At 44.3% G+C, this 14,309-nt stretch overlaps 1 protein-coding gene across 1 annotated transcript in view; it reads right to left on the bottom strand.

Moving 5' to 3' along the window:
- suclg2 (succinate-CoA ligase GDP-forming subunit beta) overlaps positions 1-13,870 on the bottom strand; it is a 43,471-nt gene extending 29,601 nt beyond the window's left edge. Inside the window, exons 1-2 of the mRNA XM_057031298.1 lie at positions 13,714-13,870; positions 4,919-5,060 (exon numbers count right to left, since the gene is read on the bottom strand). Of these exons, the coding sequence (XP_056887278.1) occupies positions 4,919-5,060; positions 13,714-13,797 (226 nt within the window). The 5' untranslated portion in view covers positions 13,798-13,870. The remainder of the gene's footprint in view (positions 1-4,918; positions 5,061-13,713) is intronic.
- Between the last annotated feature and the right edge of the window lie 439 nt (positions 13,871-14,309).

The raw sequence follows: 14,309 nt of genomic DNA, 5'->3' as shown, positions 1-14,309 counted from the left end.
GCAGCTGTGAAGGTGTGATTACACAAATATTTTTAAAATGAATGAGAAATAACTGCAAGTTCGAAGCGCTCTTGGCAATGCCGAGGTTCATTTCAATCCCCTCTACCTGGTTTGAATGATGAGCAATTAACAACGTACCTGCTGTCACGATCATTTTAGTGAGGCAGCTAGCAACCTTATATTTAGAGTGGTAGATGTTCAGTTGTGGGGCTCATCAGCAGCTTATGGAAATGAGGCAAATAATGGCGAATAACTTCTCCAGTCATCGGGTACGGCCTAAAGAAACGTTTATTCGGAACAAGCCCGGCAGAAGTGCCGAACGATCTCAGGAACTCCAGAAGATACGGGACTTTTACTTCGCTCTTTAATTGATACACTTCGTCTCCACCTGCATTAAGACGCTGAAGTCTTGCCGAGAAGGTTGACAAACACAAACACAAACAGCAGACGAAGCTCGCCGGCGATGGTGTCGCGGTGTGGAATTATTTGCAGATCACAAGCCAGAGGCACAGAAGGGGGTCTGAGCTGCTGCAGAGCGGAGACGACTAAATGAGCAGATTCAAAACACTTTAGCTCAAGGCCAACAACAGTGTTGTTGAATTTCTTCTCTCCTATTATATCCCTCATGTTATGCGCAGTATGAGCGACGGCAATGTGACTTTAAGGGCTTGTGAATATCTCCTCTTCTGGAGGACAAAAACAATATCCAGCATATAGAGCGAAGGCGTTTGGCTCCGCCTGCCTTAGCCCGGGATGTTTGCTCAGGACTCCAATCTACAGACGCTGTGACTAACTACTTTTCTGTCCTTCAAACGCAGCTACAAAAAGAACAGGCTCACACCCACACACCTCATCAGTGTTTTAATGTCAAGGAAGCTTGCTATTATTCAGTGAACCAACATATCAAGTGAACTCTCCCTCTAATAAGCACACATGAGATTTGACAGCCAAGCAGAAAAACAACTGTTTACACTGAATATTCATAACCCGGTGAAGTATATTAAAATAGTTCCTACCTCTGATAACTCTCTTTTTTTCTATTGCACTGAGACTGTTAAAGGAGGTGAAGGAGAGCAGCAGAAAGTAGACGGGGAGGGAATGAGGCGTCGACCAAATAAAAGCTGAAGTTATCCGGCAGAAATGAGGAGTTGGGGAGATATGGAGGGCAGCACGCTGCGACCTGGCTGATAAATCAGGTTTTCATATACATGCAGAGAGTAGATGTGACTCCCATTCATCACCCGAGCATGGGTGAGGATAAGCATCTGATGCAGTTTTCTCCCGCTGCACCTTCGTCAATGAGCGATGGATGGCTGCGGCAGGACCAACGGTGGACGGCGGCACGAGGAGGCGGGCTGGAATTCTGATTTGGAATCTGGGCTGAAAATCCATCAAGATCCGGTCAACAGATGCAGCCGTCAAAGGGTGGGGGACGCAAAGCGGACCGCATAATTGCAGTCTTGTGGAGTCGGGCGGGGCGCCAATGTTTGTGTGTAAGGTGTGTGTCTACATTTCGATGCAGACGTGCGGCTGTGCATTGCTTCTGCGAGGAGGAGGAATCTATATTCATCTCCCAGCTCGCTGTGATATCTCAAAGTTGGTAGATAGCAACCCGGTCATGTGACAAAACATGAGGTGTGTATCTGTGTAAACGTGCACCATATCGTGCAAAAGAAAATGCAAAAAAGAAAAACAAGCCGATTGTGTACAGCCTGAAATGGTTGCTGATAGACTGAAGATATAAAATGGAAGAAAAAAATAGGGAGGGGACAAAAAGCACAGCGGGTTTATTTATAAAACTGAACAACGGCGAACATTTTCAAAGCTAAATAATGACAAAGACATCAAACGGTTTGGCATCCAGAATCAAAGCTGCACACACCAAGTTAGCCTGATTAATTATCGTCCTGAAAACTTTGATTTTTGCGGTTGTCATCGACATAAACAGTCAATGTGAGACTTTTTAAATGTGGGGATTTGGAATAAATCAAACTTGGCCCAGCCCCATCATCATTCCTCTGTTGTACCACTTCAGACGGGTTGAAACTGTGCACAGGTGCTCACGAGTGAACAACCTTTAGACTTTTGCCAATTTATCCAACTGCTATTAGGATGCGGGAGACACATTTACACTGACCTTGATTTAACCCATTAAAATGGGTTACAAGAAGGCTAAAAAGCAACTTTCAATAAAGATGAAACTGTACACTAAAGCAGGACGGAGGAAGTCGCAAATAAAAGTCAGAAGTGAGAGTGGAGACTGTGGACCATTACTGAGGGTTTGTTAACCGTGCACAGTCGGTGTAAAACAGCTTCAGGTCAGACTGCAGCCAAACACGTCTTAACTAAAGAGCTCACTGACCTTTCCTTTGCAGCCACTCATATCCGACCGAACAGGACCATGACTCAGCCACATGTTTATGCCCAGAGACTTGCGTATTTTAAATGTGAAATAAAAGCTTTAAATTCTAGTGAAAACGGCAAATTGTTCCAAAGTCTACAGTGTTTTATGTGAGAATTTAACACCATACACACCCATGATTTGCGTTTAAAGCTGAATTACAGTGTATTTAAAGCTTCCGTAACACCCCCTCGTAAACAAAGAGGGAATCATTTTCAGCCACCGTATAGATGAATTTCTGCACACGTTTCCTAAATTTCACGTCTACACAACTAAGAAAAGAGCACTATAATGAAATCGGCACTAGACTCCGACCTCGCCGTGTTCTTTTCCTTCCTGAGTTCTTCCTCCAACATACAGGGACTAAAACAACTCTTCAGCTACCATTGATTTTAATTTTTGTTTAAATCATAAGCAGGCCGACAGCATCAGGATGAAAGATATAAAGCTGGTAGTACGACATGCAGATGTTTAGTAATTCCTGAATGGGAGAAGTGTCACCTTTATACGACCATGATAGAATGATCATCTGGGGTCTGGAGATCATGAATGTCAGCAAAACCTCTGTTTCCTCCCTTGAGATGCTTTGCTCGTCCTTCACCGGCTGCTCGTCTCCATCTTCTGTTGTGTCTCGAACGCTCGGTGATGCTGCCACGACGGTTGAAGAATAACCTCCTTGTCTTGAGAAACAGGCAGGACAGATCTACGCATCCCAGAATTCTTCTCACTCCTTTGATCAGCAGTCAGATTTGGGACCACTTTGACTTCTCAGTGCTTCATTTTCGGATCGTGACACAAGTCTTTCTTCCCCACTTCAGCTGTCTGCACTCTTTTTCCTTTTTTTAACGTCTTTGGTTCTTGTTAAATATCCCCTGACAAATACGCTGATTTAGGCTCCTCTGCATTTTTCTCAGCCAGTGTTGGATGATGATAATGATGACCTCCTTCAGCTGCCATTAATCCTGTATCACTCTCACAGCCACCAAGCTGCAATTCAGCCACGGAAATCAATTCCAGACCGTTTTTATCTGCTTCTTCAGAGAACAAGAAACACCTGACCATGAAAGTGCCACTCACTCAATTATCCACACACGTTTTAGCTCCTGCAAATGGCGATACTGCGCACAAAAGGCTGTGGAACATTAATGCCACAGTTTTGTTGAATCCTTAAAAGATAAGATGAAAAGCACTTGATCGCTTCTTGTTTTATTTCAAAGCTTTAGAGATAATGGTAGAAATTCTGTCACTGGCCAATCAATTAAAGAGCTTACCTCATGTGTGGGTGCACACAAATGTGTTAAACTGGCTTTTTTTTGGGGGGGGGGCACTAATCCAAATTCGAGTAAAAAATTAAAAAGCAGGCAGTGAGGGAAGCTTAAAAAAGGGGCTCCGAACAGGAAACGGTGAGCACGAGAGGTTTTGAAACAAATTACTGCGGATGAGCGCATGAGGAAGAACTGAGGAGACACGACTGCTAAGCTGCAGACGCACAGGCCGCCGCACATAATCACGCAGCACAAAGACGCGATTAGACCTGATAAAAACCTCAGCCTTGATTAGCTGTTTGCACGTCCTGCAGTGGGACCGCGGAGCCGTGCAGCACAAATGGAAGCAGCGAGGTTCAGTGCCATGTTTCTGCAGCGGCCTCCATAAAACCCAAGTATATGCACAGAGGTTAAAGCGTGGCTGTTGTTTATTGTTACCATCACACACTTGGTAGAACGGCCTCGTATGGGCTGAAGTTCTTTCCCCCTGAGGGTTTAATGATGGACAGACAACAGATATTCTTCTCCAGGGCAACATTGGTCCTGTCTTGTAAACCTCAAGATGGCTGCTGTGTGTACTGATGTCATTCGCCTTGTCTATTGACAAGCCTTTTTTTCTGGAGCAGCAATAGAAAATCACCAAATTGCCCTGAGCTGCTAAACACAGTATGAAATAACTGTACAATAAAAAGCACCTGTTTACATTTGTACCTTGGTGAGACACCAAAACAAGCAGAAGCTGCTCTGTGTGGAGCACTGGCGTGCTTTAACAGAAGCGTTGCCAGTATAACAGCTGTCTCCAGCAGGGAAATCCATGTAAATATTTACTTTTTCCAGTTCTGCTCGGTGGCTCCGTCTCTGAGCTCACACCCATTGTCTCTTTTGCCCCCAAGGGGATGCTTGGATGTGTGAAAGTCATTTAGCTCCAGTTTCTGTGAAGACAGAAGACTGCAACTCTAAAATGCCCTCGCAGCAGCTTTCTACATCCACTAATGTCGTGCACTGCAGGAGAAGGACTGATGCTGCTGTCCAAGCCATATCTGAAACAAATGATGAACCCCAGCAGGCAGAGGGGTCACTTCACTCCAATAAATACCCTTGAGTCAAATTGCCCACACAATAACTTGATGAGTTTAGAATTAACCACTAAATGATTTATCTTCTCTAGCTGAGCCTGTGTACAAAAACCTAGCGGTGAAAATTGGTAAACGTCATGGCTCTGAGGAGCGTGCACGTGTCTCTGACTACTCACTGAGCCTCTTTGCTGCGTCCAAAGCATCGGAAGCCGTGTTGGCCACATAGAAACGCTGGACCGCCACGCCGCTGTCTTGCATCAGCTTCTTGCTTTGGTATTCCTGCAGGTTCAGCCATCTTCTCGGAGTCAACCAACTTCCCTGGAGAGGACAGAAGGAAACAGGGTTAAGAGAAAATGCCCAGTTATAGGAACCAGTCATGCTAGAATTTGCCAGTCCATGTCCTCTTTAGCTGAAGAGACAGTCGTCCCTCCAACCAGCAGTAAACTTCCTTTTGATGGAAGCTGAATCAAACCTCAGGAAAGGTTCAGCAATGTCATTGGGTATGTAAAACAATGAAGCTTTCCATTTTTAAAATGAAAAAGTGACACAATTGCCTTATTTAAGACTGATATATTCTTGCAAACATTAACACAAGAATGTAAAATGTAACAATGTAATGGTTCTGATGGTAATGGGCATGGTTCAAGGAGGGAAACATATAATTAGGTATAGATATATACTATCACAATAGGCTGGAAATTAATTGATTTTTTGCCACCTGTAGAACACATCACACAAATTGCCAACTCACAAATCCTGTTGCAAAACTTCAGAGGCAGAAAAGGTTATTTTTCAGAACAGAACATACTGCTTCTTGGCCTTTTGTTTCACATAACCGAAGGCAGTAATGAGGGGCATCTGCAGGTCACCCCTGCACCCTCTTCTGAAACGTACAATCGCAGGCCTGCATTATTCATGCGTTTCAGTTGCAGCGCGTCTAAATGTGGGGGGTAAGCCTTCAATCCCATCAGCCCAGACCGATGGCGGGACAATCCTGAAGGGGCTCATTGGCATCTGTGCAAATGTGGGTTGCAAAAGGACTTTAACAGCAATAACAGGGGGAAAGAAAAGTCAGTTGGACGGTTGAGACAAATCTGCACAGCCCAAACAAACCAGGCTGCAAATCCAAACCGTGTATCACTCGGCTGCTGTCAGGCCACTGAAGGGCCATCTCAGCCAGGTTTGTTCAGCTGCCTGTCTCCATCTGCCAGTCTGTCCTTGGGTCACTCCACTCAAGAGGTACTGGTTCACCCCATTTCTGAGTTGTGATTTGAGAGAACATGGAGGGTGGACTTCTGCAGCCTGCACGCTTGTCAGAGGTGAGTATTTCTGGTGTGTGTTGGTCTCTGTACAAACGTCTTCACTCTGTCGCTCTGCCACATGCAGTCAATGGGACGGCTGCTTGCATCTACCTGCTGGTAACATGTTGAGGCCTCTGCACTCTAGCGCTGCTTTACTGTATGCTGAAGCTATTTCTGCTCATCTGAAAACACATTTTTGGCAATCAAACGCAACAATAAAATTGGTTAACAGACTGAGATGAACAGATACGGTCATTTTAAATAGCCGTTTTGTTACCTTGGATGGAAAAATGAGAATGAGAGAAAGCAGCTACACATGCATTCTTCCCCAAAAATAACTGAGTGATTACTGGGAAAGCCGAGTCGGGCTGGAGGTGGCCCTCCGAGCACTGGCAATCACCTTGGGCGGGGAGAAAAAAACCATAAAAATACTAAATACAGATGCGACTGGAGAGCTTCCTACCATTTGTATCGTGACCTGAATCACCCTTTCTTACATTTTACAGACTATAATAATGTCTAAAGAAACAGATGACATTAAAGCAATGAATGTAATCGAATTAGATGTGAGCAAATTGGATTTTCTGAGCCTGAACATCTGTCTCTCCAGTTGAAAAGGTGACTGTTAACTGGTACAGATGCTGGCGTTTGGGTGCTGCACAGATGTTTGCACATCCTGCCAGACAAAATTAACCAACCAAAGCAAAACTGGACCAGGTCGGGAGTGCGTTTGGGACGAGTGACGTCTGGATCAAGATCAGGAATAGTTTGACCTCTCATGTAATTGGACTCTTCCTTTAATAATCAAGGGGGGGGGGTTGAAAGTCCATGAGGATGTTGGGATCTGAAATATGTAACAGCTCAGATTTTGTGGACGGTAAATCTACATTTTGGGCAGCATATTTGAGAATAATCCGAGTGCTACGTGTCTCGGTAGGCAGCATAAGTGGTGAGTGGCAGCACAGCAGGCGAGCAGCTGGCCCGCAGCCCCGCCGGGACACTCTCTCTGCAGCAATCATCATCAGCAGCGCTTTAGAGACAAACCTACCTGAGCTTTCCCACCAGACTGCTGCCTCTTCACAGACCCACAGCGAGGAATCAAACAGACACACATCAGGCTAATACACACTATGGCGAAAACATAGTTGTGCGCTCTGACGTGGGGGCCGGGTTGCATAAATATTCATGGAAACGCTGATACACACAAAAGCACTCACAACACTTCTTGGTGGAGAGAGGCCGGGCGCAGCGGCAACGACGGTAAACAGGTATTCTCTATTGACATGGAAGAGGCACATATGGAAAAACTCCTTTTCTACAAAGCATACCGAGAAGTCTAGTGAGCAACCTGAAAATACCGGCTTCTGTTATCATCTTAAATTTTGTAAAAGTTGTTTTGCTGCTGAAGACGGGTCAAAAATGGAGATGAGTGTTTGATATTTGTCTTCCGAGTAACGGTCGTCCTCAAGGTCTCATTAGGTGTTTCACAGCAGCTCAGTTAGTCTGCGCAGCTAAAAGCTTCACCCTCGGATGTTGTGTCAGACATCAAATTGCTGTCTAAACGAGCCTGACGGGGTCAAATGAGGACCTTCTTTCTCTGGGAGTTCTAACTGATGCAAAAGTCTCCCACAAGAAAAGTTTCAACATTTTGCACATAAACACAGCACACGCAGCCAGAATGTGAATCAGTAGACAGTCTAGCATTAAATATGGCACCAAACTGTCACTCTCCTCGTAGAGCACCCGGAGTGGCTTCGCTCTCAAACGCAGAGGACAAACGGCGCTTTGGCAGCAGCTGCATCAGATTGCGGAGTCCTTGTCACGGCCGTACTCCTTCAGTGGCACCGAAGGACAAAACCTCACGCTGGAGCCCGTCCTCATCCCAACACGTTCCGCTGCTGAGTCCGTACGGTATTCAACATAACGTATAAATAGGACTTCGACGAGGTCTTACGTTTGTCCGAGAGCAGCTGGCTGTCATGGCGTGGAATCGCCGGATGGCGGCATGCTGCAAAGTCATTTCACGACATACGACTTCTCTGCTGTTTGTCTTTCCGATAAACCCGAGGACTCAATATCCTGAGGCTAATTTAAAGCCGCTGTCTTTATCGCCGTGTGTAGAAATGTAGCTCGGTGTCAGAGGGCCACCGGTGGGAATTTATTAGAGCTATAAGTTTTAATTTACAGGGGAATGTTACAGAGCAGGCAATCACCTTCGATCAGGCCCATAAACACCAGACAATGTCAGCGTGGCACCGCTCGTTAATCTGCTGCCTTCCTGAACTCCAAAAATTCCTTTTGGTCTGCCTGAGTGCGCTCTGTGTGTTCACAGGAACTTACATTTGGTGCTTTGTAGATGTGTGGAGAAAAAAAAAAAAAGCATTTGGACCCATGCTGCTTTTAAGAAAGCTTTTGTGTCTTTCTTCTTACTTTAAAATGCTTGCAAAGTCTTTGAAAAACCATTTAAATATTTAAAGGTAATATACCAAATTCAAATATATTTCAACCACAAGGAGACACTACAATGAGTTTCCAGAGATGCTAAAAATAACAGTGGTATCCCCAGATGTCTGGTGAGGTTAAAATCCTCATTACTCGTCACGGCCAGAGCCTAACCCCTTTGAAACGACACTGCCTTATTAGCGGCGACAAATGACTGCAGAGTTAATTAACCAAAATGCTCCTTAAGGGGCATTATAAAATGTTTAAGAAATTAACAGATTGCCAGTTCACCAATTCTGTGTAATTGATTTGTTCCCATTCAGGTTATGAACTCATCGCTTTCCCCCGTCCATATAGCTAACCATCCAGAAATAATTTCAAGGGGAACTCTGCAGTGACCATGCCCATGAGTGCCGGTGAAACTCAAGCGCGCCGTTATCAAAATCATTGGCGTGCTGATTGCTGTAGAATGTTTCCCTGCTAATGAGGTGGCAGTGTGCTACTTAGCTACAACTCATAAGTACAGGCTGTCTTGCAATTAGACATGCACTGTGTAGCAAGCCATGAAAGAGGTGACACACTAAAGGAAATGAAGGAGGCAAAGAAGCAGAGCTGATTTGAATTTTCTGCATAAACAGGCCGGCTCGAAGGAGAGGCAGATTTTCACAGAGAGCCAGCCATGTAGCAAGAACCATGCCTCCCGAAGCATTAGCGGTCAAATTGAGAAAGCCTGTACAGCTTTAATTATTACAACACTTGAGTATTGATGGCAGCCCTTCCTCTTCCTTGTGCTGCACTGCCTGCATATATCTGGATGAGGAGTCATAGAGAAGATTAGAAATCTGCATGCATATGCATGTTATAAGTGAATCAAGGGAGATGTTCTGTATGTTGACAAGCAACCGCCCACTCGATGGAGGTTCAAGATCATTTTCTTTGTAGCATCAAGTCTCATTAGTGCTAGCCCACTCTTGAAATGGCTGCCTTTTAAATTGTGTTTTGGGACAATTAGAGTATGAAGAGAGCAAACAACATCTGCCTGTGGAGAACACAGCAGCAGCAGAGTTGAGAACAGAGCAGTAGAACGGAGGTGGTGGTGGGAGCAGGAGAGCGTGGCTGCAGGATTAAGATCGATACGATTTGCATCATTGGCGGGTCTTTAGACGGGGTAGGTCTAATCTCCCGCAGACAGGCGTAAGAAAGGGAACCCTGGCTGTTGTGTCTGTACAGATAGGGATTTCAATAATTAGCATAGTTAATAAGAGAAGGTGTTTGGAGCCATGTTCAAAGCTCAAGTCTAAAGATTAGATAACAGTGGAGAAGGAATGGAAAGAAAATGGTGCCAAAGTTCAACCCACATGTCGAGAAGCTAAAATCGTAACAAAGCCTACACCTCTTCCATAAAGAGTGTAGGCAAAGAGTCTTTTGTGTGCAATATTTTTGTGACCTACTAATGTAACGTCTTTTTGTCAAACAACAAAAATATACTCGCCATAACAAAAGCAAAAAATACTAATAATCAGGCATAAGAAAAGGAGTCCAAACCATGAAACCTAACTTTACAGTCAGAGTAAGGTATGATTAGCTCACTGTTAATGTAAATGACTAAATAAGAGAACACATAGTCGTTAGTCACACCTCTGGGATATCAAACTCTTTAATTAGGAAGAGAAAATAATCTATTTCACCTGCTGTTGTGCAAATAGGACAGAAATGAGGTGGAAGGAAGGTCTTATAGGTAATGGTTCAGCAGGTGGGGGTCACAGATCATTTCCCTCATCTCAGCCTTTCAGGTTGATTCTTGGCTAGTGAACCATTTACATGGACACAGGCCAACACCAGCAAATGTGGAGGGGGCAATGAGAAGTAAAGAAGTTGGACATTTACCTTTGTCCTGTTGTTTACACAGAGCATATGTGTAACATCACCGTGAGTAAAGGCCTTAACTAAGTTGTGGCTAGTAATGAAAGGACTGGTTAACAAAAGTGAAACCAACATTCACAAGAAGCAACATCAAGCAATTTTGATGAAGCATGTGGAAAGTTCTCCTTCGATCCATTTTAGGTCAAATAAAAAGCCTATTAAACCTATTAAGACTACTGGCCGCAACATCTGAACCTTTATCAGACTGAAATATTTAACAACTATTACCACATATTAAAAGTTTCATCCCGCAGCTCTAGTTAAATGTCAAATCTCAGAGATGATGAATAAATTAGAGGACGATTGTAATCTACAACATGCTGCACTCTGTGAATTACAACTGTTTGCCGCCACTGCCACTATTTACTCACCTAATTCCAGCCCTGCCCTAACATTTCTCCTCATTATCTAAACGGCAACAACAACAGAAGTTAAGCCGATAGGAGAGCAGCGACTCAGCGCATCCTCCATTTCGCTGCCAACATCTCCTAATGACTGCAGCCTTCCTAAATTATTGAGAAAGCTTAAGCACCTCACCGGCAACAGAAATGGCCATTAACCTTGGTGGAGTGATATTCAAATCCAGTTAGAGCTAACTTCAGCCTGCAGCATCCCTCGCGGTGAGGAAATGTAAATGTGTTCTAGCTGAGACAGATGGGGAAGGCGCCCCGTTGTTTGAAGTACCGGCAGAAGTAGTCGGTGCATGCAGAGAATTCTTTGTCCCCCCCTCCGTAAAATATTCAGGACCCAGTCTCACTGAGATGGCTTCCCATCTTAGTGTTTCCCTTCCAACTGTGCCGGGCTCGGAGACCGCTGTGTTGTTGCTGCTAAGCAGGCGCACCTTAAAAAAAGTAACATTTACAAATTCACCACTGAGTAGCGACAGTGAAAAACAGCCTGAGGATTATCTCGCTACGCAGACAAGAATTCAGGAGATTTGATTTATGAGAGCGAGTAAGAATGTGTGTGAGAGAGAGAGAGACAGAGAAGGAAGAACCTCAACATTCTCCCCCCTCTCTAAAAGCATCCCGGAGCCCAACCATCTGGATACTGCGACGTCTCCGGCACCGGAGCTGACAAAGCATCCTAAATTGAATTCCCAACCTCGGCCAACACATCGTCAGATAACGTGATCACGCTGCACAGATACCAGGCTGTCAATCAGCTAAGGCTGATAATGCTACAGACCAGGAAGAATCCTTCATCATCACTCTGATCACTGGGCTGGAGGGGGAGAAACAGACAGACAGTGTGTAAAGGCGGGGGGGGGCAGTTGAGTGGGACACAAACCGTCGCAAGGTTCCCTCCCTTTTCTCAATTGCTACGATATACTCGTGTGCTTGGGTTCCAGTCTGACTCAAAGCCAGTCGGAGTGGTCCCGGCTGTGTGCCGAGGGTCATTTCCTTGTTTGAAGGCGAACACTCAGCCGTGGATCAGGTTTTGACTTGCTCGGTTCTAACACAAAGCTGGATCTCTGGAGTCTTTTACTGCACTTCTGCCAGCTTCATCTACACTTCTACTGTCTGGACACTCGGCCTTAATGCCAAGCGGTTTCACCTTCTGGGACCTCCGTCCACCCTCACACAGGACATCTGGAGCGCTGCCAGAGTGACCATTGGGATCGTGCTCACATCTCCTATTAAGAACCTTTTCTCAGTTTTCTCAGCTTGCTGGTTGGACGACCTCAGAAGAGTCGTGTTTTTTTCAAATCTATTCCATTTCAGAATGATGGAGAGCCACGTGCTCTAGGCAACATTCAGTGCCACAGACATTTGCAAAAATTCAAAAAATAAATAATTCTGTTTTCACTCTCATTCCAGGGTTGTTTTTATTCAGTTGCTATTTCTGTCTTTTTCCTTCAGCTTGAGGCACGTAACATTTGAAAGGGTCTGAAAACCGTACAAGGTGAAACTTTTACAAAATTTATAAATATTCAAGGTCTAAATTTCGGAAAGCATATTCTTCTGTCTGAAGGGTGGATCAAACCTGTATTGAGCCGGTGGTCATCTGGACCACACAAGAACATTAGATTGGACATTAGAGGCCAGGACATCACAACACGTGCTATTAAAACCTACGTAAAACCTTTTACGTCTGCATACATGGTTGACAAATCTATCAAAAATTAAAAATAATTATCTGTAACATAAATCTTTTTTTTGGGGGGGGTTCTGGAGTGTTTTAGCCCTTGCAGGGTCACAGGGAGGCTGCTGGCTGTCCCAGCTGAGCTGCATAGGTGAAGGCAGGCTACATTAGCCGCCAGCTCATCCGGGGCCATATTTGAGTATTTAGGGGTTGTACCATGCTTAAGACCACCTCTGTGGTGCTCTGAAGGTGTCTTGGCAATGTCTCCTACTACCAGAACACCTTCCAAGTTTTGTCTGCACTGGGGCTTCAACCTTAAACCCTCCATTTCCCACCCCAGTCCCCTGCAGCCTGAGCTACTACTGCCCATGTGTGCAAGGTAAGTGTTAAAAAGGAAAAAATGAAAACGGATGAATGTTCCTGTACTCAGAGGTATTTAAAGAAGCAATTTCACAAGGATTGGAGTTGAAATGGAATAAAGAAATGACAGAGTGGGGAAATGTTGCGGGCATTATGCAACATTAAAACTACATTAACACACATGAATCATCAATAGAGATTATACAGAAACTTAATTGCTGGTGTGTTATTGTAACATACAACATACATACAATATGTATGTTGTAACATATGTATGTTGTATCATAAGATACAGACTTTTACTAAATAGTTACTAAATAAGTTCAAGGACCAAAGTACAACATTCAACCATAAAGGAATGCAGTTAATCTTAGATATAGTTGGCTGGAGGTCAGATTTCCAAGTCTGCAAATTGACACGTAGATCCTGGTACTGATGGATCGATTCTTTACACGGTAAACTTCAAAATGCCTAAACTGAGCAAATGAACCTTCTTGAATGTGTCCTTGTATCAATTCAAAGTCAAATCCACCAAACTAACAAACACACCAACTTGCAGGTTAAAGTCCAAATGTGATAACGTTTATTAAAAGCCTGATCTGAAGCTGTTCTCACACATATGCAGCTTAAATCATTTACACGGATCTTTGATTTCAAACTAAACATTCCTGCAGCCACAGAGCACCGCCATATGACTGGTGAGCTGTCATTCACAAATTAAACCTCTCTGACAAGCTAAACCCGTTAGCCAAGTAGCTGCAGTCAGAGGTCCTCAAGGCGACAGTGGTGCACATCCGGTCGCATAAACAGGTCCTACACCACGGAACGCCTCCTCGCAGGAGCGTAAACTCTAACAGTACCTTAAGTTTGTCCAGGAGAACGTGTTTTGAGGTAGCGGTCCTCAGTCCTCTTGCAGCTGCCTGTGATGCCATGGATGCCGCCATGTTGACTCGCACGTCCACAGGAGGGATGACGTAGTACAGCACGTGCGAGATAACGACGAGTCTTCATAGGGCGAAATCCCGAAGTGGGTGGAGCTTTTACAGGAAGTACGCAAAGTGTTTTTTTTAAATTTCATTTGATGTTTTATGGACAGTAGATCAGGATATGGCATTGAAAAAAATATTTTAAGGCGTTTGAATTTCGAAAAAACAGAAAAATACCTAATTTTTTTAGTAGATTATAGTGCCATACATGTTTGACATGGATTTAGTCTATGCTTTTAATCATAAACATAAAAAAGCCATTATGATAAGCCCCGAAACCTTTCATTGCTAAATTGTAAAGTAGTCTGATTGGTATAACATTGAAGATCTAAGTTACGCTGAAATCTTCTGATGGATTCAAAAGGGTGACATTAGGCAATCGGTGAAAAACTGATAAAATGTGGAGAAACTGCATCCAATGAACTGCTGCTGAAGCACAGAAGCAAAAGGTGGTCTCAGCTTTGGTAGCT

This window comes from Takifugu flavidus, chromosome 4 (assembly GCF_003711565.1).
Source record: "Takifugu flavidus isolate HTHZ2018 chromosome 4, ASM371156v2, whole genome shotgun sequence".
Lineage (NCBI taxonomy): Eukaryota > Metazoa > Chordata > Actinopteri > Tetraodontiformes > Tetraodontidae > Takifugu > Takifugu flavidus.
Note: the sequence above shows the minus strand (reverse complement) of the source record. Positions and strands in the feature narration are given on the sequence as shown.